Source organism: Leuciscus leuciscus, assembly GCF_965113295.1.
Source record: "Leuciscus leuciscus genome assembly, chromosome: 3".
NCBI classification, from domain to species: Eukaryota; Metazoa; Chordata; class Actinopteri; order Cypriniformes; family Leuciscidae; genus Leuciscus; species Leuciscus leuciscus.
The window spans coordinates 33,452,477-33,474,817 of NC_138727.1; the positions used below are offsets into that span (position 1 = coordinate 33,452,477).

General features: G+C 36.1%; 1 protein-coding gene and 2 long non-coding RNA genes across 3 annotated transcripts in view; 2 read left to right on the plus strand and 1 right to left on the minus strand.

Moving 5' to 3' along the window:
- Positions 1-22,341, plus strand: part of prkx (protein kinase X-linked) — a 55,708-nt gene that overhangs the window by 27,501 nt on the left and 5,866 nt on the right. Inside the window, exons 4-6 of the mRNA XM_082164052.1 lie at positions 13,133-13,252; positions 18,930-19,025; positions 21,307-21,364. Coding sequence (XP_082020178.1) covers positions 13,133-13,252; positions 18,930-19,025; positions 21,307-21,364 — 274 coding nt within the window. The remainder of the gene's footprint in view (positions 1-13,132; positions 13,253-18,929; positions 19,026-21,306; positions 21,365-22,341) is intronic.
- On the plus strand, positions 1,665-5,205 carry LOC309495960. The gene is made up of 3 exons (XR_014204904.1): positions 1,665-2,405; positions 2,460-4,808; positions 4,970-5,205. It is a non-coding gene; the product is annotated as an uncharacterized lncRNA (long non-coding RNA).
- On the minus strand, positions 6,177-8,745 carry LOC309494647. The gene is made up of 2 exons (XR_014204421.1): positions 7,971-8,745; positions 6,177-7,894 (listed from the first exon to the last, which is right to left on the minus strand). It is a non-coding gene; the product is annotated as an uncharacterized lncRNA (long non-coding RNA).

Below are 22,341 nucleotides of genomic sequence, written 5' to 3' on the forward strand. Positions count from 1 at the left end.
TGGTTTAGTACACATTTTCTTAATCGCTTTATGATGAACAGATTAAATTTAGGCTTTAATTCACATATAAACATTGATCAGCAAACCTGAACAGAAACTCAAACCTGCTGCGTAACAAAAGAATGAACCTCATTTACCGTATCTGATCTGTGCGCTGATGAATGTTTATATGTGAATAAAAGCCATTGGCTAGTCAAAAAATTGTATTTTACTCGCCAGACTTTTTTACATGAAATGCAAGAACAATGCAAGTGAAACATTTTTAAAAATTCTACATAAATATAACATAAAATATAAATTTCAAACACTATTAAACACTAATAAAATAATAAAATAAGAACAAGTAATCAAACTACAAGCAATAGCACAAATAAAAACAATAGATTAAAGATACAAATTTGAATTGCTTTTCATTTTTTTCAGTACATACAAATTAGGTAGATTAGGTACAGAAATTGAATAAAGTAATCAAATGTAAAATAGCACTGCATAGTCTTCACTGTATAAATTAAAAATAGATTAATCCTTATTAAAGCAGTTGGTTTATTAGGCTGCTGTCACTTTAAGACATCATGCACGGATCCAATATACTGATAATGTTACACATGCGTTTTCTATCAACTGTTTATGTTCACAAGAAGACGTGAAAGAGCTCAAATCAGTATTTGCGTCCTCTCAGATGCGTGTGAGTTATCTTTCTTGTCTTGAGCTTGAATGTTTAAATAGGCAAGTCTTGAGCTTGAATGTTTAAATAGGCAAGTCTAAAAAACATATGCAAATGATCAACTTTCATGACGATGCAACACTGGCCCGATCAGGACAGTGACAGTTCTGTCAACTCTTGGTCATCAGGCAGTCCTGTCGAGCCCTGCACTTAGATCTAGCGTGTCAATTCTCTTTACATGGCATGTGTAAAAGCCTCATCTCTCGTGTGAGAGAAAGCGACAAAGGGTGCTCTGCTCTCAGCCAAGCGATGGTGCATAAAGCTCAGTAGACAATGAAAATGTATTTTCCCTCAATCACAGGTGACTGAAATTTACTAGCCATTGGCTTTTTAAAGACATTTTTAGTCGCCTAGCATGAAATTTGGTCGCATATGTGAGTAATTTACTTTCAATGTGAGGGTTGTAAATGCTGTATAGACTATAGAACAGTTATATATAAAACAATGTGATTTAACATCAAAAATGTATGTGTAATGTTAAAATGTATGTTTTTAATTTAACCTTCTCCCTTTAAATACTTAGTTCAAAAATAATCTATGCAATTTTATATTATTTATTTAAAATAATTAAAAGAGCAGTTTCATGTTCCTTGTTCAACTGGTCGAGGTTGATATGGGATTTAGAAAGTTAATAATAAGTAATGCAATACTTTTTAGAGAGGACAATTAGTACAGTAATCTAATTACACTGTTGAAGATGTAATAAGTAGCTAGTAGCTATTACTTGGTAACACTTTAGTTTAGGGTCCAATTATCACTATTAACCTGTTGCTTATTAGCATGCATATTACTAGGATACTTGCTGTCTATTAGTACTTATAAATCATATATTAATGCCTTATTCCACATGAACATATTCTACATCCCTTAATCCTACCCAATACCTAAACTTATCAACTGCCTTACTAACTATTAATAAGCAGTAATTAGGAATTTGAGGCACAAGTCATAGTTAATAGTTAGAATTGAACCCTAATCTACAGTGTGACCATGTACTTTTTTTTAGAGTAACTTACCCAACACCTACTCCTGAGGTCTATTGATGTTGTGAAATCTTTTGAAATAATTTTTAAATACATAAACCAGGGAGAGAAATAGCTGAGCAGCAGTTATCTGAAGTGTGCGTCCTTGATGATTATAGTTGATTTTAAGATTGGCATGCTCCAGAATTTTTACATTCTTTTCATGGCATTTTAACATTCCTAGTGTTTTCATTGTCAAATTAAATGTAAACAATACGTCCTGCATTGCTGAAATTCTGTAGGCGATTAAATTCATTTCAGTTTTTTTTTTCTTCTGAATTTCAGCTGTGATGTTAGGGAATGAATATGTAGAATGGGCTCAGAAACAAACCGCCACGTCACTCTTCATCCTTCAAAATCCCACTTCTTTTATTCTTCACTCATACATTGTGACTTCCCCTACAAAAGTCTTAAAGAAGTGCTTCTCTGTGGGTATTAAAGCTGTCCTAATATGAGCCTCTTTAACAAAAAAGGCGGCTTTGTTTGGCCCCAGAGCATCCACCAACCTACCGTTATTAATTCTGAATGAGAGCAACACAGACCAATTATGAAAAAAGAGAGTAATCTTGTTGAAATTGAAAATCCCTCTGGTTGTGCCCTCTTATATTATCTTTCAAATATAAAAGAATGAGAGATTGTGTGTGTTTGTTTGTTTGTATGTTTGTGTGTATCCATCTGCAGTGCAGAGTACTGCAGTCAGTGCTTTCACAGAGCAACCCATGACCCCTCTGGTGTGTATGCATAATGGGTCACGATTCTGTTTCTCTGTACATGGGTAAGGGGCTCAGTACAATGAGGGCCTGACTGTGATGCGCAAGTGACCCACATATAGAAACTCAAACTGGTGCCACTAGTCCAGTGGGGAAGACAGCGGTCCCTTCAAGCAACAGCTTTGGCTTTTCCAGTTTGAGTAGATAACATTTAGATAGATTGTCATGTGGCAACAATGCCATCTGCTGGCTATAGTTGCATTTGGCATTACAGACCGGGATATTTGCTGTTTGCCTTGATTGATGGCCATTTAAAGTGGCTGTATTGTTACGATCAGGACAGGATGAGGACTTTGGAAATTTGGTCCTACAACAGGCATGACAGGTTTTTTTTAGACCGCATTATGGCATTTTCATCTGTTTTTCTTTTATCTTGTCAGATTGTCTGCTCAAGATGAGAGCTATTGTTGTACCACAGTTACTGATGAATTGCAGGGTTCTTATTGTGGTCGTATTTGTAGTTGAAGGAGGGAACTTGTCAAACGGTAGCTGCACAGCTTTGAGAGGCCAATCAAAAAGAAAACACAAAAAGGAATAGGAGAAAAGTCACCATCACAACAGCGTTGACATCCTCAAGGTCCATTTAGAAAATTCGGCTGTGAATTTTTAGATGTTTACACACTTGTTTCAGCTAGGACAATGACAAGGAGTTATGGATAAAGGTAGGGTAGGCAATTATTTTGTACGTATCTTCTGTGGAAGTCTCAGGACCAAAACATTTTTATCCAATCATTACATTCGTTTCAATGATATGTCCTACCTGCCTGTCAGCATATGTCATCAGTCACACGTTCCATGAGGCTATGCAGAGTTGTAGAAAGACAGTCACTGAGCACTGCAAACAAACAGCAGCCACCTTTTAAGACCCCGATATACTTCAAGCGAAACTGAAGAACAAACTGATGTGGCGTAATTTCAAACAAAATCAGGCCAAAACGGAGTTAATTTGGAGTTAATTTTGGGTGTTCAAAACATCGTCAAAGTAAACTTTCTGGAAAAGTTTGCTACTGTCTGTAAAAGTGCTATATAAATAAACGTGATGTGACTTTACTAGAGTGCCGAATTGCAGAGCTCATGCAAACATACAATTTCGCTATAATCACATGCTTTTCTTGTGCTTTATTAAAATGCTTGCTGTTTTCTTAATTTTGTTGTGTGTTTATTTTGTTATTGGGAGGAAAGCATGCAGCACATATTTACATATTCTATACATAATCTAAACGCTGCTCTCAGCAGTGTAGGCATCTTTGGATGGTCGCTAACAGTATATCACGGGTCATGTATTTCGAACTTCGTTTTACCCCTATAAGCGAAGAATGAAAAAAATCTTTGCCGTGATTATATCGAGGTCTTTACAGTTCCTCCTGAACCAAAACAACAAGCTTATGCTGTGTTCACACCATGTCGTAACTGTAATTACAAGATGGCAACCAGTGAAGTTCTACCCAGAGCTGTTCACTTCCTCAGACTCGGATGTATGCGTTTCTCTTGCAACACTATCAACGCCTAAATTAAACTGCAGTCATCAGGTGGTACACGTAAGAGCTCTATACGTTGTTTACGTTCATTAATATTGTAATGTTATGTGCTTTGAGACATGAGGTAATTTAACGCTGTCTCTCATGCCGCTTTGCAGACTACTGTGCGCGTTCTTTTGGAGGAGACATGGTTTTGGAGACTCTTTGAAGGGAGGGTGGGATCTATTGCTTTCATAGGCCAGCTTGCAATTGCTAGCCTCTCCGAAATTGACTACCCTAACTTTAAATAAAACAGGCTTACATTTTGTAGACACAAACACAGCCATACAGGCAAACATATTGTTAAGTGAGTCATCAGGTGTTTTTATATTAATAACAGGAACTGATCTTGATAACAGGATCAGTTTCTTCACTGCTCCTATTAGTATGCAGTCTGATATAATTAGTGTAAACATAAATCATCAGAGCCAATTGAAAACCATGTCACACCAAACTTCTCTTGCGGTTCATTGAAATGCTGTTGTGAACTGACACTGAGAGGCTTCAGTTAACACAAGGGAGACTAATCCTCTCTATTACAGAGAGAAGGATTAAAACCATGCGGCTGAGCACAGAAAGATAAAGAAAGAGACTAAAATAGAGAGCAAGAAAATAAGGAAAGAAATACTGTGAGAGAAATGCACGCAAGTTGTTCCAGACTGTCTTGCATTTAAGTAAGTTTCCTGCTGTCATCATGGCAGTTTTAGGATAGCATCAGCAGTAGTATGGCCCGATGAGCATATGCATATATATATATATATATATATATATATATGTGTATATTATATATATATATATATGTGTGTGTATATTATATATATATATATATATGTGTGTGTGTGTATATATATATATATATATATATATATATACATATACATATACATATATATACATATATATGTGTATATATATATATATGAGAGAGAGAGAGAGAGAGAGAGAGAATAGAAGGGCCAAGCACTGAACCCTGAGGTACCCCAGTTTTGTGATGCGATTTAAACACCCCTTGAAGAAACTTGAAGAATCTATCTACCCATCAGATGACCTAAAATTCAGCACTCATGCAATATGCTTTGTCCCTCTATCAAATGATTCATGAGCTGAAAAAGGTTGAAGACCTGAAAGCTATAATTATCAAAAGGTTAAGTGGAATCTTTTTTTTGTTTTTTTTTGTTAAAGCTACACTGTGCAGGATTTACTCCCATCTAGCTGTGAAATTGTATATGACTACCAACTGAATATTACTTTCTAGCCCCTCCCATTCCGAGGGCGTTTTAAGTCCTACGGTGGCCGTATTATTTCAAATCTGCCGGCAGTCGCGAGTAATCTCCCCCTCGCATTCGTCACGGTGCCACTGAGTGTAAAAACGCGAAAGGCGAAGCTTGAATTTCCAGGCATGTCCCTCTTTGACTAATGTATTTTCAAGATGGATGCGCAACATGGCTTCCGCCATTCGAGCGACTCACTCGTATGTATTCTAAATGGCAGATTATACACTTACGAGAATACTTAATTAGTTGGTTGAAGTAATTACTCATTAATGAGAACTAGGGCTGAAACGATTAGTCGACGTTGTCGACAACGTCGACAATAAAAAATTGTCGACAAAATATCTTGTTGTCGAGTAGTCGTTTGAGCTCACGTGACCTAATGTAAGGGCCTGCAATATCGCGATTTGACCGCTACGGCGCTGTAGCGCTAGAGAGTAATGTTACAAATGCTATTGCGGTAGAAGAAAACACAGCGCAAATTATGACCTGACGGAGTGCAAACGAATCCGAACTAGCAAGGTGTGTAAAGTTTCACAAAACTTCAAACCAAGAATGCTGTCGTGTGCAATACATGCTAGGCGTAACTTGCTTTTCACGGGAGCACAACATACATGTTAAAGCACTTAAAGAGGAAACAAGATGTTCTCCAGCTGGAGCTAAATAACTAGCAGTAAATCTCTTTATTAGACAATGCAATACTACTAATAATAGCAACAATATTAACAATAATAATATAATTACAGTAATATGATGATTTATTTTTGCATAGAATAAAGCTTGATCGAGCTTAGGAGTCAGGGCTGTTTTTATTATTGTAACACTATTAACGTTAGGTATTACAGGCTTATCACTTGCCTTTATTTTGTTCCATATTCATGAAGACTTACAAAAGGAGATGTTATGAAGAATATCATGTCAGTTACTTTTTCATACTGTAAATTAAAAGGTGAATGAGAGTGTCTCTGTCAGCTCAATTGTCAATTTGTATTTAATTTTATTCTTATAATAATTGTTTGCAGATTAAGTTTTTCTGTAGTGCAGCTGATACATTTTTGTTTATTTTTTTCTATTGAAAGAGAACAGAATATTTAACCAATGCTTAGAGAGCATTTGTGTGTGATTTGAGTTGGACAGAAATCTGGGAACTTAAAGAGAATGACCTGTTTGGCTCAAAGTTCATTAAAACAACCATTTCAAAAGCTGAAGTGATTTTCTTTCTTTTTTTATTATAGTTAGAATATGTATAACTCAGTATTTTAACTAATTGAAAAAGCTGAATAATCGTTCCAAACTTACTGATTAGTCGGCAAAATAATCGATGATTAGTCGATTAATCGTTCTAATAATCGTTAGATTAATTGACTATCAAAATAATCGTTTGTTGCAGCCCTAATGAGAACGTATAATTTTGAAAGAACAGAGTGTTTTTTGCTAAAAAATCTACTTAAAATATTACACAGTGTAGCTTTAAAACTGCAAGCGCAAAATACATTTTTGTTTTACAATTTTTATACAGAATGATTAGTCAACAATTTTCTGATCTTTTACATAACTCACAAAGCTCTTTTACATATTTACGTATCCTTATTGACATTCTGGTATCAACAGCTACAATTCTATTACAAAACCAGTCCAGACAAAGAAGCAAATGGCAGCCATTTGCTGAAGGACAGGTCAACAGACTCATTTATTGACCAGCCCCATGGCCCCAAACAAACACAGATATGTCATTTCACCCCATGGAGCTGCAACTTCTCTGTGTCATCAGAAACCCTCTACTACAAATAAAACATGGTGTAGTGGGCTTTCACCCTGGCTTCTAGCTCAATATACAGTTACACTTATAGTATCCTTGGCTTGAAGTGGATATGCTGTCTCTACCTTACACCAGCCAATACAATCCGTTCCAGATAGCCAGCTGTCATAAGGTGTACTGTAATTACACCCTCTGTGTGCTATCTCAGCAGTTACTGCAGTAGCTGGGCTATGTCATATGGCTATGGTTATATCTTTATTTTTTACTGTGTTAAATATATAGGCAAAAAATTATATATATATATATATATATATATATATATATATATATATATATATATATATATATATATATATCTATCTATCGGTAAATATCTATGTAATAGTGTGATAATGTACATTATAACAAAATAAACTTCCAACCCTTCTTTTTTAACGTTGCACTGGGGGGATTTTTAAAGAATCACAAACAGCAGTTGCACAGTAATACTAATGTAATGCGATCACAGGTGTATGTTTGTTGAGTAATTTACAACGGCTTCGAACGCGGCTCAACCAATCAGAATCAAGGACTGGAACAGAACTATCCGTTTTATAATGAACTTTTATTAACAACAGTGTTGTGCAAAAACCCCATTTTTGTAGGGAAATTCAAATATTCTACTCTCATTAAATGTTGTTCTCATTGTTCTTCTATAGTACCATACTGAACTGAACGACAGCTTCAGTGATTATAAAATGAGCGCTCTCTCACTTTGTGACTTCCTACTTTTTTCCATATATTAGTGAGTGGAAATGGCTAATACGTCAATAAGTGCTCCTCTGCTGCCATCTACTGGTTATAGTGGTAATTTCATGTCTTTTTTTAATAAAAGTGTTTGTTTGCCATGGAATGTTAGTTTTCTTACATCTTTAAACTTCATTTTACAAATAATCACATTAAAAATAACATAAAAATTTAGGGATGCACCGATACTGAGCTAATGTACTCGTACTCGTAATAATGCTCCGATACCAACAACCGATACCAGGCAGCGTTTGTACATTTGTGTCTAGACAAAGAAACACTGACAACAGAGAGTATAATGGGGATAAAAAAAAAATATTAAATGAAATATAGGAACACCTATAGCTGTGGTGCGCGAGCTGATAAGAGAAAAATGTGCAGTGGATTGAGCGCACAGCGGCACAGATGCACGAGCTGGTCGAGCGCATCCCTTTTCACAGACGTCAGTGGAAAGTATGTAGTTCAGTTGGATGTCAATGGCAAAGAAAGTAAAATGATGCATGTAGCTTATTATTAACGTTAACTGACGAGAGAGAGAGAGAGCACGAGAGAGCGAGCACTTCTGTTGAATGCTCTTGATTGCTGATCATTCACTCAGCACGTGTTTTTTGGATTAAAATTGTATGTGTAAGTAAAACATGAACTGTTACCTGATTTATGTATAACGAGTGGTTCTCTACATTATTATTTACAGGATGTTTGCAGGCCAAGAAGTGCCACATACAAGAAGTTCCAGCACAAACATCCAAAGCACATCCAAAGTCTTTTATGTCTTGTGCTTGAACGGATGAATTCACACAAAATTATGTAAAAACGTCTGTCTTGGCAAGTATCCTGGTAAACAAAGTCGGTTATATCTCAAGTGAACGTAGACAGTATATTCAAATGGAGTCCGTGCGTTCGGTCTTTAAGGGGCAGCAGGTTTTAAGGTTTTAATGTTCAAACATTGTTTAATGTTCAATAAAACAAAGGACAAATAAATTACTCACTGCTCTAGACTAAAATAAAAAGATCCATCTACGTATATTTAATTTATACAGTAATGAATATGCAGTGTTTTTTTTTCACATTTGATTGATTACTGTAGTTTTTGTTGTATCAAAATTAGAATAAATAATTGATATTTCACTTGTTTCTAAACATTTGTACCACTGACCCAATCCTCAGCACTGAGCCCCTCTGGAGCAGCTCTAAATATGTGCTGTACTGTTAAATGAAAGATAAAATATGATAGAGCAATATGAACAATGAAAGTATCACAAGTTCATACAAAGCATTTTAGCAGGCTTTATTAAGCATGAAAACTTAGCCAACTAAGTTAGCTTAGCCAAATAATAAGATTTATATTCTTTTGTTCTGTTTTTCTCTACCAGTACATTTAAAAATGACAAATGTAGTGAAAATACAGGTTACGGTATCGGTGAGTACCAAAAATGACTGTATCGGTATCGGACTCATTCTGGAAAAAGTGGTATCGGTGCATCCCTAATAAAATTGGATAATATTTAGAGATTTGTAGTGCTGAAAAAAAGTGTGATGCACTTTAAAAAGCCCTTGAAAAGTTTTTGACTTTCACTCTCAAAAGGCTGTACAAACCCTGAGATAAATAATGTAAAAACGTTTGACTATTACTGCCACAATACCATGGTTACAGTTAGCGTTTCTATATTAAATCCATGATGAATGATTTGTGGACTGGAAAGCCTTCTATAACTTGTTCATTCATGGCACAATGTCTCTCCTGGTTTCCACATCAGCGCGGTTTTATATCCGTGGTTTATAACAGATAATTCTGCACCGAATTTGAATGCTTCACACTAGATCTTGCTGCGATGTTATTAATTCTGTGGCGATTTCAAACTCTTTCTCACTGGATCTCACAGCGCTGTGTTGTAACGGTGTCGCATGCTCAAGATCGCACACAAGTTAACATGTTCCGAGTTCTGCGCTGTCTATTATTGCTCCGAGCTGATAATTTGTCGTTCATTTTCCATTTGATATGTCTTGAATGCAACTTGATTTAGGTATCAGTTGGGCAACGTGTTGGTGGTACCATTGCGACCTCTAACAAAATGTAGTTGCACTGGCATGAAAAAAGTTTGTGGGTTGTGGTAGATTTTTCCCTAAACCTAACTATCTGGGGCGTCTCCAAATCGACACCCAATTCCTTAAACTGGGGCGTCTACTCAGTGTTGCCAGATGTACGATAATTATCGTATTTGTACGATAATATTGACCTCTGTACGATGTACGATCAATAATGGAAAAAATCCTATAATGTACGATAATTTCAGACCTATGTGACACTTCAAATGATGGTCGTTGTAACCATAGGGTTTCTCATTGATCTAGCTGTGGATTCTACGTCTACCGGGGGAAGAACGTGTAGAGAGAGGGAGCGAGAGACCTTGCGTGTGTGTGCTAGTGTGCCTCACGAAGCGCATGTAAGGACCCAACCAATTAATTGTAAGAACCCCCCCCCCCCCCCCCAAGATTTCTTGACTGTCTGTCATTTTCATGCTGTATTCTGTACAGGTTTGACTCGTGTACGATCATTTTCTTCCAAATACGATAATTTTGAGCTTCTGGTACGATACTTGGACATTTCCAATCTGGCAACACTGCGTCTACTAATCGACACCCAATACCTTTGTACTCTAGCTCTTGTGTCTTCAGTCGACAACTGGCCGAGTCTTACTCTAACTAACTTGCTTCCCTAAACTAGCTTCCTTCCTAAACTAGCTTCCTGCGCAGGAATAAATCAAGAAAATGCTTTAATTACGGCCGGGAGATCTTCCCGAGCAGTTCTCAGGGAATCTCTCCCAAGAAGCAAGGCCGGAGGATTAGTTACACACAGTAACCATAGTTATGCAAATAGATAATTGTTTGTATGACTACATCACAAAGAGCCAAGTCTTGTAAAATGATTAGATTGAAAACATTGAAATTTCACAAAAGTGTGTAAATAATAGAAACGCAGTTCAAAATGCCCTTTCTTTAAATGCATTCTTTGAGTAATTCATTTGTGAAGGTAAAGCATGTACTCACTATCAGGGTGTCCGCGTGGTAGTAAAAGGTAGTAAAAATAATCTACCAAAATTAAGGCCCTTGAAAGGTAGTAAAAGGTAACAAACGCAATTTGACTTGGTAGTAAATTTTTCATCACCACCTCAATATATGAGTTTCCATTTTTTTGCTTAATATTTGTGTCTCCATATTTTAACTTCATCTAGCATAATTAAAAAATATATATACGGTGCTAACAGGACCTGACGGGCTCGACATTAACGCTTGTCCGGGACAAGTGGATTTTTTGAAGGGACAAGTAAAAGAGAATTTTACTTGCCCGACCGGACAAGTAGCCTAATTAAACGTCAATAACAAAAAATGTATAAATAACTAGGGAATCACTAAAATGAGAGAATGATTCTGATTGTATTTATATTTATTGTAAGTTGCGATCGATAGTGGATGTATTAGGCTACTGACGGTAACAAGGTTGCGCTGTTGAGGCTCGCGCAGCCTCTCGAGGAGAAATCCAAACAAATGTAAACTCAGTTTAAACTCAGTTAACCACATAACGTTACTGCCAGTGCCAAAATTCAAAATGTGTTTTAATATTTTTAACATATGATACAGTTTAGCAACCTCACACGACGAGTGCTGTTTTCTTGAGTACCATCACAACTGAAAATGTGACATTGCTTTTGATACAACAGTTCAATAAACAGTTCAAATTAAGTTACTTACATTTTAGACACAATATTGACTGTTTTTGTTCTGTTTCAGCAGCAAAAATAGTTCCAAACAAAGATCACAGCAGAACCGTAACGCATCTCACAGCAACACTTAACCGTGTTTTCATTACTGAATGATTCAGCGTTTTGAACGAATTGGCTGAGTCAAAGATTCAATGTCCCATTCATAAACATGTCTCATTCTTGAATGAATCAGTTGTTTGAACGAATCGTTTGAATGAATGACTCAATGACTCGCTCATTAAGACGGTCGCCTGACACCTCCTACTGGCGGTTTACTTTCATGTTTAAAAGTATCATTCTTTCCAACGTTTCTTATTTGTATATTCACAAATATTTTAAACGATCTCATATTCATAACATTATTTAATGCAGTTGTACATTTTCAGTGTAAATGATTTAATTTGATCAGCCCTTCCTAGGGTAACAACAGCCCTATATTATCTTATTAGGCTATTCCAATTTAATCTATTGATAAAATTTAAAACTAAAGATTAAGCATACATTGAATAAGATTTGGGGGGTGGGGGGGGTGGCCCTTCAAAGGTGCAGATATGACAATATGCAGATTTAAATATATCAGAGCTGATTTAACACAGATGAGGATATTTCTTCAGAATAAATTATATTTACAGCACACACACACCAAAAACATTCCGGACAAGCAACTTTTTTACTCGGACAAGTGAATGACAGATTTACTTGTCCAGAGGACAAGCACATGAAAAGGCTTAATGTCGAGCCCTGAGTGAGTCGGAGTTGATAGCAATGACAAAGTGCCAAGGTTATTATTCACCTTATTAGGGCTAAGGGCTATGGTTAGGATAACTCAAGGGCTAGGGTTAAGATAAGGACAACTGAAACTCAACTCAACACTACAAAAAAAACATAATTGACAATGACAATAGGCCTACTTAATGATAACAATTAAACATTAGTGTACCTAATATATATGATGGGTGTGACAGTGTCACACTTATACCTTATAGTAAGTAGTAAGTGGTGCTTTACATACCCCGCCCACCCCACCACACCCCCAAAAAAAGGGCTGCTGCTTGATGTCGTGATGGTAGTAAAAAATATTGTGGAGGTGGTAAAAAAGGTAGTAAAAGGTAGTAAATTCATCTCTATGATTCCTGCATATACCCTGACTATACTACTAATTACAAGAAGAAGAACATTTTCACACTGGGTGTGTGACAGGAAAATTTTTTTTTGCTTTAATCCCTGAAATTGTCATAATTTACTATATTAGTTATGTCACTCCAAACTTGTATAATATTATTTCTTCTGTGGAACATCAAATATATTTTGTGAGAAATGTCTGTGTTTTTTGTTGTTGTTGTTGTTGTTTTTATTTTTTGTCTTTAACTCTAAACATGGTCAACTTAAATTTTTTTTTTTTTTTTTATAGTCTTAAAACATTCGTTAAACAACGTTTTTTCCAAGTCTTTTGGGTCCTGTAGGATTTTTTTTCCCGCTCCTTCTGTCCATCATCACTATTTTATTATTTCTTTCTTTACAGGACCTGGACTCTATGTGGTACTCCTGAATATTTGGCTCCTGAAGTGATCCAGAGTAAAGGTCATGGGCGAGCTGTGGATTGGTGGGCTCTCGGTGTGCTCATCTTTGAAATGCTAGCAGGGTAAGACCAAATGTTCATTTATTTTTTTTCATCCATAAGTGACTTCCCTTACATTTGTTCTTAAAAAATTTGAGAATCTAAAATCCTGACAACTACATTCCAAGTATTACCAAGTATTTCCCAAGGCCAACTTAACTGGCCTTCAGCTAATGGCAACTTTTTAAAAACCAGTGGTGAATAAATACATTGAAATAAATAACAGTTGCCATTCCATCATGTATGGCTCAGACTGTATTTGTATTGGAGGGATCGGCTCTTGTCAAAAATACACCACTAGAGGGCAGCAATGGAATATTGAGCTCTGCCAAGGGCCTAAACCTCCTTGTGCATGTCTCAGTGTCCTCTTTCAGTGCTGTCTTGAAATGTATCCATATTGTGATATTTATCCTTATTTGTCTTGACGTTAATTCCTGCAGCCTATATTAAGCATGCACAAACTGGCATATTTAATATGCACACAGATAATCTGCTCGCATTTACAGTATCTCAGGGGGCGGATGTGTATCTTGGAATAGATCTTGTTTACAAAAAGATTACTTCCAGATTAATCTGTTATTAACAACACATGTGGGCATAAATGTGTGGTAGAACAGCATGTAAAATTTGTAGATACATTTTTGGCAAATTATATGTTATATTTTTATTTCTCGATCAGCAAGTTCCACACTGCTAGCCTAGAAATCTAGACGCACCCTAGCGGCAGCAAATGTAATTTGCTCCGTTGGCTTGCGAGCTGGAAAAACCAAACTCTAGTCAGGCCAATCACATCGTGTATAGAGTCGGTGGGCGGGCTTAACATAATGATGGCAGAAATGCGACGGTTCCACGTGAATTCCCTGCTACTTGAAAACAAAGATGGGTCTTTCGAATTGGCTTTGGCCGCGACTCTGGAAGACTTTTTTCCGACCGGATACGGCAAAAGTTTAATCTAACAACTAGCTCCGCTGGTGGGAAAACGTTCTGGTTGGTTGTAGCGCTATCCTATTGCGTGCAGAGGGAATTTGAAAGACAACTGTTTATCCCGCCCCTCGGATTGAGCCCTGCCAATGGTGTGTTCCCAGACCCAACATTTTGATGTGGGTCTGGCTTGTCAGGCTACCACACAGCTGCACTTTGTGCATAATCTTTACACAATAAAATGTGTTCATTTTGTCACATGGACTCCAAAGCCGGTGTGAAAATAAACTTCTTCCCTCCTGGTATAATTTTGGATGCTGTAGTGTATATCCATTCCAAACTGCTCCATTCTCCCACCTGCATGTTGCGGAATCTAAATCTGCCCTAGAGCTTTCACTGGCTCTCGTCTGGAGGAAAGAGTGACCCACCCTCTTCATTCATCCCAGACTTCTTTTGAAGTATTTGCTTCTTCAAGTCAGTGAGAGAAAAAGACCTGGTCCCTTAGTTTTCCAAGAGACAGACACACAGACATATGCTCAGCTTTCCCAGACATACAAAATCTCTCTTCAGTCGTATCTGGGACTGTGTGTTTGTCTGTTTGAATGTTAAAGGTTGTTTGACTCTCCTTTACAGGAAATATAGCAAGAGTTGGAATAGTTCCTCCAATGGGGTAGCAACCTCAATGTAGTGACCGACCGTGTATGTGGGTGTGAGCAGATGTCTTGTGGGTGTGTTCGTATTTCTGTCCTAACCACTTTTTAAGGATAAAATTGGTGAAAATGTCAGCTAAGTCTGAGCAAAAACTTTTAGAATTGCATTAAAAAGCAAAAATGGTTCACAAACCAGGGTTTCCAGAAGATGTATTTTGAATTAAGGATTGGGTTAGGGTAAGATTGGGTATCGTTTTAATTTGAACAATTCCGATTCTGCTCATCGATTCCTAATTTCGATTTCAATAAGATAAGCCTTATTGCAAAACATTTCATTGTAGCTGAATACCATGAACAAAAATCAGCAGGCTAAAGAGCACTTGTGGAACTTTTGCCTATGGTTTAAAAATAGCATAGTAAAAACAACTAGCCTAACTAATAAACATTTCAAACATTATAAAAAAAAAAAAAAAAACAGTAGTTAAAAAGGAACACATTTTTACTTAGCAATTGCACAAATAAATACAACTGAACAAAGATACGATTGAAATAAACAATGTTTTAAGATTTTCAGGTATTCAGGTACAGAAACTGTAATCAAATGTAAAATAACACTGCACTTTATGAATAAAATTTCATATGCTATTTTAAGGGCGCATGCTTGGCCATAACCAATGTAGCGTGTGCAAAACGCGCATACACTTTGCTGATCTCATCTACACACAGACGCAGCAGTTCTCATTTTTAGAAAACCATACATTATTACAAGGAAAAATATTAACACACGAGGGAAATCATTGTTGTGTCCATGAAGATGTGAAAAAATAGGCATAAATCTAGCTTACACATTTACCCAAATTATTACACACCTGTTTAACCGAAGCTAATTTGGGTGTGTTTCTCCCATCCCCAATGTCACTTCTCTGTGTTTTACGGCACTGACGAGAACGTCGGTCTCCTCGGCTGTGAACCGCTCCTGGCGCGCGCCTGGCAAATCCGCCGTTATAATATCAATCCGCCATGGAACAAGCGTGCCTGCTCTTAAAGGGAATGTGAGATGTCGCTCTGATTGGTTTATTTCATGTTACGCCCAAACCACACCTATGAATAATGAACCTACTTCAGACCAACCCATTTTAGATTTGCGTCGGGCGCAAGAGTCATTTATCCCGCCGGTATAATAGCAACAGCGCCCAAAACCCGCCCACAAAGTTACTTGCGTTTCGCGCTTGATACTTGCGTTTCAGATCGTTAAAATAGGGCCCATAATATTACAGATGCATTTTCTTTGTCAACTATTTATGTTCACTTAAGACATAACCAACTGTGTTTACGAGAATATTTTGACATATTTTTGTATATATATATACACACACACACACACACACCAGTATATGTGTGAGTTTCTTAGTAATAATACAATAGATGTTATAAGATCCAGCACTCTTCAAGAGCACAATTTTAAAGGCTTCTCCTTTTGTATTCTCTTTCTCAGTGGAATGTTGGCGACACCTGTGGTGTTATGTAAAAGTTTTGAGTTTTATAATTCTCCTTTTTTTCCCCTGTCACCAGCCACTGCTTACAGCAACACTATAGAGACGAATATGCCTCTCTTGCACTCTCTGTCTTTTATTCTCCTTCACCCTCTCTCTCTTCCATCACCCATGAGAAGGAATAGCTACAAGTTATGCTCTCCTGGATTCTCTCTCTCTGTTTATGGTTTCCACACTCAGTCAATACTGTCAGTCCTGCTCAATCCATTAAGTTGAACCACCTTATTTTACTTTTTAGAAGGCTGCAGCCTGAGGTCTGTAAAGGAATACAAAATGATGTCATCGTTTACTTACCCTCATGTCATATCAAACCTAAATGATACTTTTTCTTAATTTAAACACAAAAGGCGATTTTTATGTTTTTCTTTTCCATTCAATGAAAGTGAATGGTGACCAGGTGCTATCAAGCTTCAAAAATTCACTATAAAAGAATAATAACAGTAATGTATATGACTGGAATATGTGTGCTATATAAATTACAGTTATGATTCATTATGCATCATATTTACTATTACTATTTACATATATTATTTATATAGGATATAATCGTAACTGGCCATTCTGTGTAATGCTCTTTTAAACCATTACACATGTGTCATCCCCGCTGTGCAGCTCTGAGCTAATGGCTTATTCTGTGTCAAACGCTGCAGGGTCTTTCACTCTATGTTTTGCTGCTGATGTGTGTCTCATCATCTCATCTTCACTGTTGACACTTGAGTTCTGTCATTGTCAGTGATCTGTGTCCTCATGCGACTTCAGGTGGTCGCCTAGTAACAGGCTCATTAGCATCTCTCACCTTATCTATCCCTCATATTTAATGGCTGTTTGCAATGCCACCTGGACTCAGGTATTAAACACAAGCTCATTGCTTGGAGAGTGGAAGGATGTTTGATGGCATGTTGGTTGGGGCGTAGCACGACTGAACTGGAAGTCTGTAATGGAGTAATGGATTACACAGCATGAGCTGGAGAATCACATACCAGACATTAGAGAACGCACATCACATGGACAGAAATTAGTAGAAATGGCATTATACTGAGACAGTCCACAGCAGTCATTCAAAGGCCTAAACGACACATTCAGCAGTTGTGGTTCTCCTCCAGTGCTGCTACTTTTGGTGATTTAAACAAGTGCAGATCAGGAATGCATCTGTCAAATTCAAAACTTCAAGACTTTGTTCAGTTAACTCGCTGTAGATTACATTGGAATATTTGAATTAACGCTTTCCCAGCCAGCGTTTAAAAAAAAAGTTGAACAGTGGAAAAACAGTGAAAACACAGAAAGCCAGAAAATTCAGTCAAGTGGCGGGGAAGCGGTGTCTCATAAATTCCGGAAAATTCCTTTACCGGCGGGGAGAGTTTAGCAAAAGTACATAATTGAAGAGGTCTTTTATATTAAATAATTCCAAGTAACATACTGACAATAAAGCACTACAAAATGATAATAATAATAATTACAGGGTTTATTAGTTAGTTACTTACATTTGCCCAAATATTTTATTTAATGTAGTGTTTAATTGCTTTGCTTTAAGATAATGTAAACCCATGAGGCAAGAAAAACGTAAAAGTATATTCCTATACAAAACTTCTTAGCTCTTTTAAAAAGAAATCCATGCAAAAATGAATATTAGATCATTTTAGAATACAGTATAGGATGTACCGAATATTCTTCAGTTTTATGTAAAACAGAAATATGACGAATAGAATATCAGATCGCTGTCATATGGCCAAAAATAAATGCAAAAAAAGCTTTTTTGTATAGTTGTGTTTGACACATGAAAGCTGTAACAATGCATCTTACAAGGTAACATGATGAGTTTTTGAGTCCTCGAATTAAGTCCCCATTAAGTCCTTCAATTTGAGGGTATTGGACCTGGAAAGTCCTTGAATTTGAAGTTAACCAAGGTGTGGGAACCCTGTAATAATTATTATTATTATTATTATTATTTTAAATGTAGTAAAAAAAAAAAAAAAAAAAAATTATAATATATGTAATTATATCTTTGGTAAACCAGATTGATTTATTTATTTGTTTACCAATTATACATATGACGCCTAAAAACGGTGTTACAAACAAAAGTGATCTGTTGTTATTGATTTTATTCCAAGCCAGTATTAAATCTGCACTTATAATCTGCACGAGTTGAATGTCAACTTTTTTGCCATCTAGTTCAAGTTTGGTCCTTGATGGCTTAAGTCACAGTTGTTTTGTGTTCATCTATGTGCTTGTCTTGTCTGTAGTGTCCAGGTCAGGTCTTTTAATGAATCATTGCAGAGGTTTTTATTAGACTAAGCTGACAGAGATAAAGTCTGCATTCATTTCTGGCCATTTCAGCATTAAATTCAGTTTAGCTGTCAATAAGATGAAGGTATAAAGTAGTATACATTTTTAGAGACTTTTTCTGCTCTCTGTTATACTGACACATTAATTGATCATTATTTTAAAATGTCTTTGTGAGCATTAAAATATTTCAGTTGATACATCTCTGGTTGGTACATCTTTTTAAGGTTTTGGGATCTTGGATTCATCGCTGGCATTTAAAAATCTCTACTATTTTACTGTCTTTCTCTGTCTAAGGTATCCACCATTTTTTGATGATAATCCTTTTGGCATCTACCAGAAGATTCTGGCCGGAAAGTTGGAGTTTCCACGGCATCTGGATTTCTATGTAAAGTGAGTTTGATAAAGAAAACACAACCCAAAAAAAAATGCCACATGCCACATTTATAGCATTCATAAAACACAACGTCTAGTGACATCATGTCAGCATAAACAAGAAATATTTTATCTCAAATATGTATTTGTTTTTTTGTTTAATAAAAATGTTTTACTAAAACTTACAACCAATTTTAATTTGGTGAAATTAAGCTGAGATAAAAAATGTATTAAAAATATAAAATTATTAGATGAAAAAATTTAAACTTAAATGAAAATGAGAAAATTACTAAATCTTTAACATTAAAATGAAAACTTTGAAAACTGAAAAGATTCAAATTATTCAAAATATCAATAAATACTGTAATAGTATATAAATAATGCTAGACTAACACTGGTAAAACAAAAATACATTAAGTTAAATTTAAAAAGCTAAAATTCAGTTTCATTGCTCCTCCCACATTAAAATATATTAAGTTAAATAAAAATGTATATGTCTTTGAACATCAGTAATGACTATTTTAATAACTTTGCTTCAAAAGCATCTTCAAGTATTTAAATCCATTAATATGGTAGTAGACCACACTTCAAATGTAATAATCATTTTTATATTCAGTGATAACAGGCTCTCTCTCCAGCAAAGGGTTCTTGATATGAAAAAGGTTGAAGACCCATATTTTAGACAGTTCATAGTTCAAAGAGAGATGCTCTCATAGATACACATAACACATGTCCTCTAATGAACCCATCTAAACTTGTCAACTAAGCACACTGGCAGCTGCAGGAGTGGAGGCGTCCTCTAGATTACAGACAGATGGGTCTGTTTACTCCACTACTCAGGGTGCTTTTGAACTAAAGGAGCTCAGGATTCAGCAAAAACGCTGCTGTTTCATCTTGATGTTCAAAAAAATACAAAAGTAGATACAGAACAATATCCTCTCTTAGTTGTGTCATCTAAGAAGTCATTGCAGCTGTACAAACATGGACACAAAATTGCATCACAGTTGCATTTCCTAATATGACTTTTGTCCACTAACTGTTGGGGCTAACTGCTGTTTACTGCTTCAAACAGTCTGCACTCCAGAGACAAAGACAGCTTAAGAAAGCTCTCGGAAATAGAGACAGACAGTCACTTCAGGCAAAGCAAATCCGTGTTTCCTTTCAACTGACATGTTTACTCTAGTTACAGTTGTGAAAGTAGCCGAACGACGTCTCCTGTCACTAGGGGTTTAACAAGCTTGATAAGATAATAGTATTGTGAAGTCAAACACACATGATCACTGGAGAATGAATAACATCTGCCAGGGAGGTTAGAGTGAATGGTAAGGTCATCTGCAGCAAGAGCGCTCCAGGCGTCTCTCGTGTTAGGTTGAGTGAGAATATCAACGCCACAGCAGTCAACATGCTAATGCGCTCGCCTTCGCAGCTTGAAGCGTGTTGGATCATAGATACAGATTAGTTTTGTCAGTGCAAAGATTTTTATGTTTGAAGAAATTGTTTTTATGTTCATAAGCTGATTAAAGCAAAAATTAGATATTTTGCTTTTTGTACATTTATTGATATATAGTTTGATGGTGGAAATTAGATTCCTTAAATATATTTCCACGTTTTAATAGAATATAGATTTACATTTGCCATCATCTAGCGTAACATTTTATTCTATTATAGTGAAGATTTAACTTGGAAAAAAAAAAGTACAACAAACATTGCATTTACAAATATTTACATTTACTAGACGCTTTTATCCAAAGTGACTTAATGAATAATAATACAACAAATGCTTCATCTTAAGCAGGCAATAAATACAAGAAGTGCTAGTAATACAAAGTTCCAGACATTGTTCAGAATAGTACAAGCAGAATAGTTCAAAGTTTATTAATGTTACATATTGAAACGTGCCATAAACTGTTTCTGACCACACATTCATAGATCATTTTTTGAAGACTTACAATATAGTATTTGTATACTTTTACTTTTATTTAGCAGATTTCAATACTGCTCATTTATAATGCTGTTTTGCCAAAATGTAGTATACAGATATTTTTATATAGAGTTTTTTTTATTTCATTTTCTTTTCTTTTTTAGCAAAGTAATACAATATTCGTATTTAATATTAGCCATTTATCGGTTATCATAACATTACAATAATTATTGGAATCAGACCTAATTTAAATAAGGAGTCTTCCTAATCTTAATTTCTGCCTTGTGCATCTTAACTTTCCTGTGTGTATTGAATAATTAAATAATGTGCCTTTTTTTTAACCATAGTGATTCTCATCTTCTGTCTTTGTTTGTCTAGGGACCTAATCAAGAAGTTTCTGGTAATTGACCGGGCAAGAAGGCTTGGAAACATGAAGGTAAGCAAGGTGTTAGTAACAGATATTTGATATAGTGCTTGTATGGTTGAGCAAGGTATTTCTGCAGGAATCAGCATCTGGGATATTTCCTTTGAGAACATTATTATTTTGATACACTCTTCTTTCTGTCCATATGGACTCTTTATAGTCATATCACATTCAGGTTGAGAATTGAGAATCCATGAATCATCTAACATTTTTGCATCTTAATAAGCAAATAATAAGACCTTGATTGAGTCCTGCGAGATTTTTCTCCCAAAGGCCACAGTTGGCCACATGTTTCCATTTATGAAAAGGAGGCTGCCTATCTGCCTCGAGAGGATGAGATGAGGCTCTGGAGAAACTCCCTGGACACTCACAGAGTGATTCTGACACGGGGAAACTCTCCCACCATACCTCCCTTCCAACCCCCATCAGTCGAGGTGGAAAGAGAGGAAAGAACTGCAGACAGAGTCCTTGTGCAAAATGTCTCTGCATCTCCAGCTTGAGTAATTCTAACAGTTGCGGTTTAATGGCAGTTACTTTTCTAAATTGTCCTTTGAGAGGAAATAATTCAATAACTGGCGCCAGATGAGGTGGCAGCAGTGCGCCAGGCCTGTCACACCTAATGTGATGCATATCGTGACGGTGATGTCATGGGAAGTTTGTGAATGGTTGCGTCATTTTCCCATTAACAACAGTTAATGCTGTTATTATAATTCTCCGCATGTGAGGAACGAGCTGTGCTGAAATGTATATCTCTCTGTTTGTTTTAGTTTTTTTTAGATTTAATAAATTGTGATTTATTCAGATTTACTTTTTGTTGTCAATGCATATTCAGAGTAGGAGACAAAGATGGCACATTTTTGAAGAAATGTCACATAGGGTGGACTTATCAGGCTAGATGTTTCTATTGTTAATTTAGCTTTCTTTCTTTCTTTCTTTCTTTCTTTCTCTCTTTCTCTCTTTCTCTCATTCTATTCTCCTCTGACTCTTTA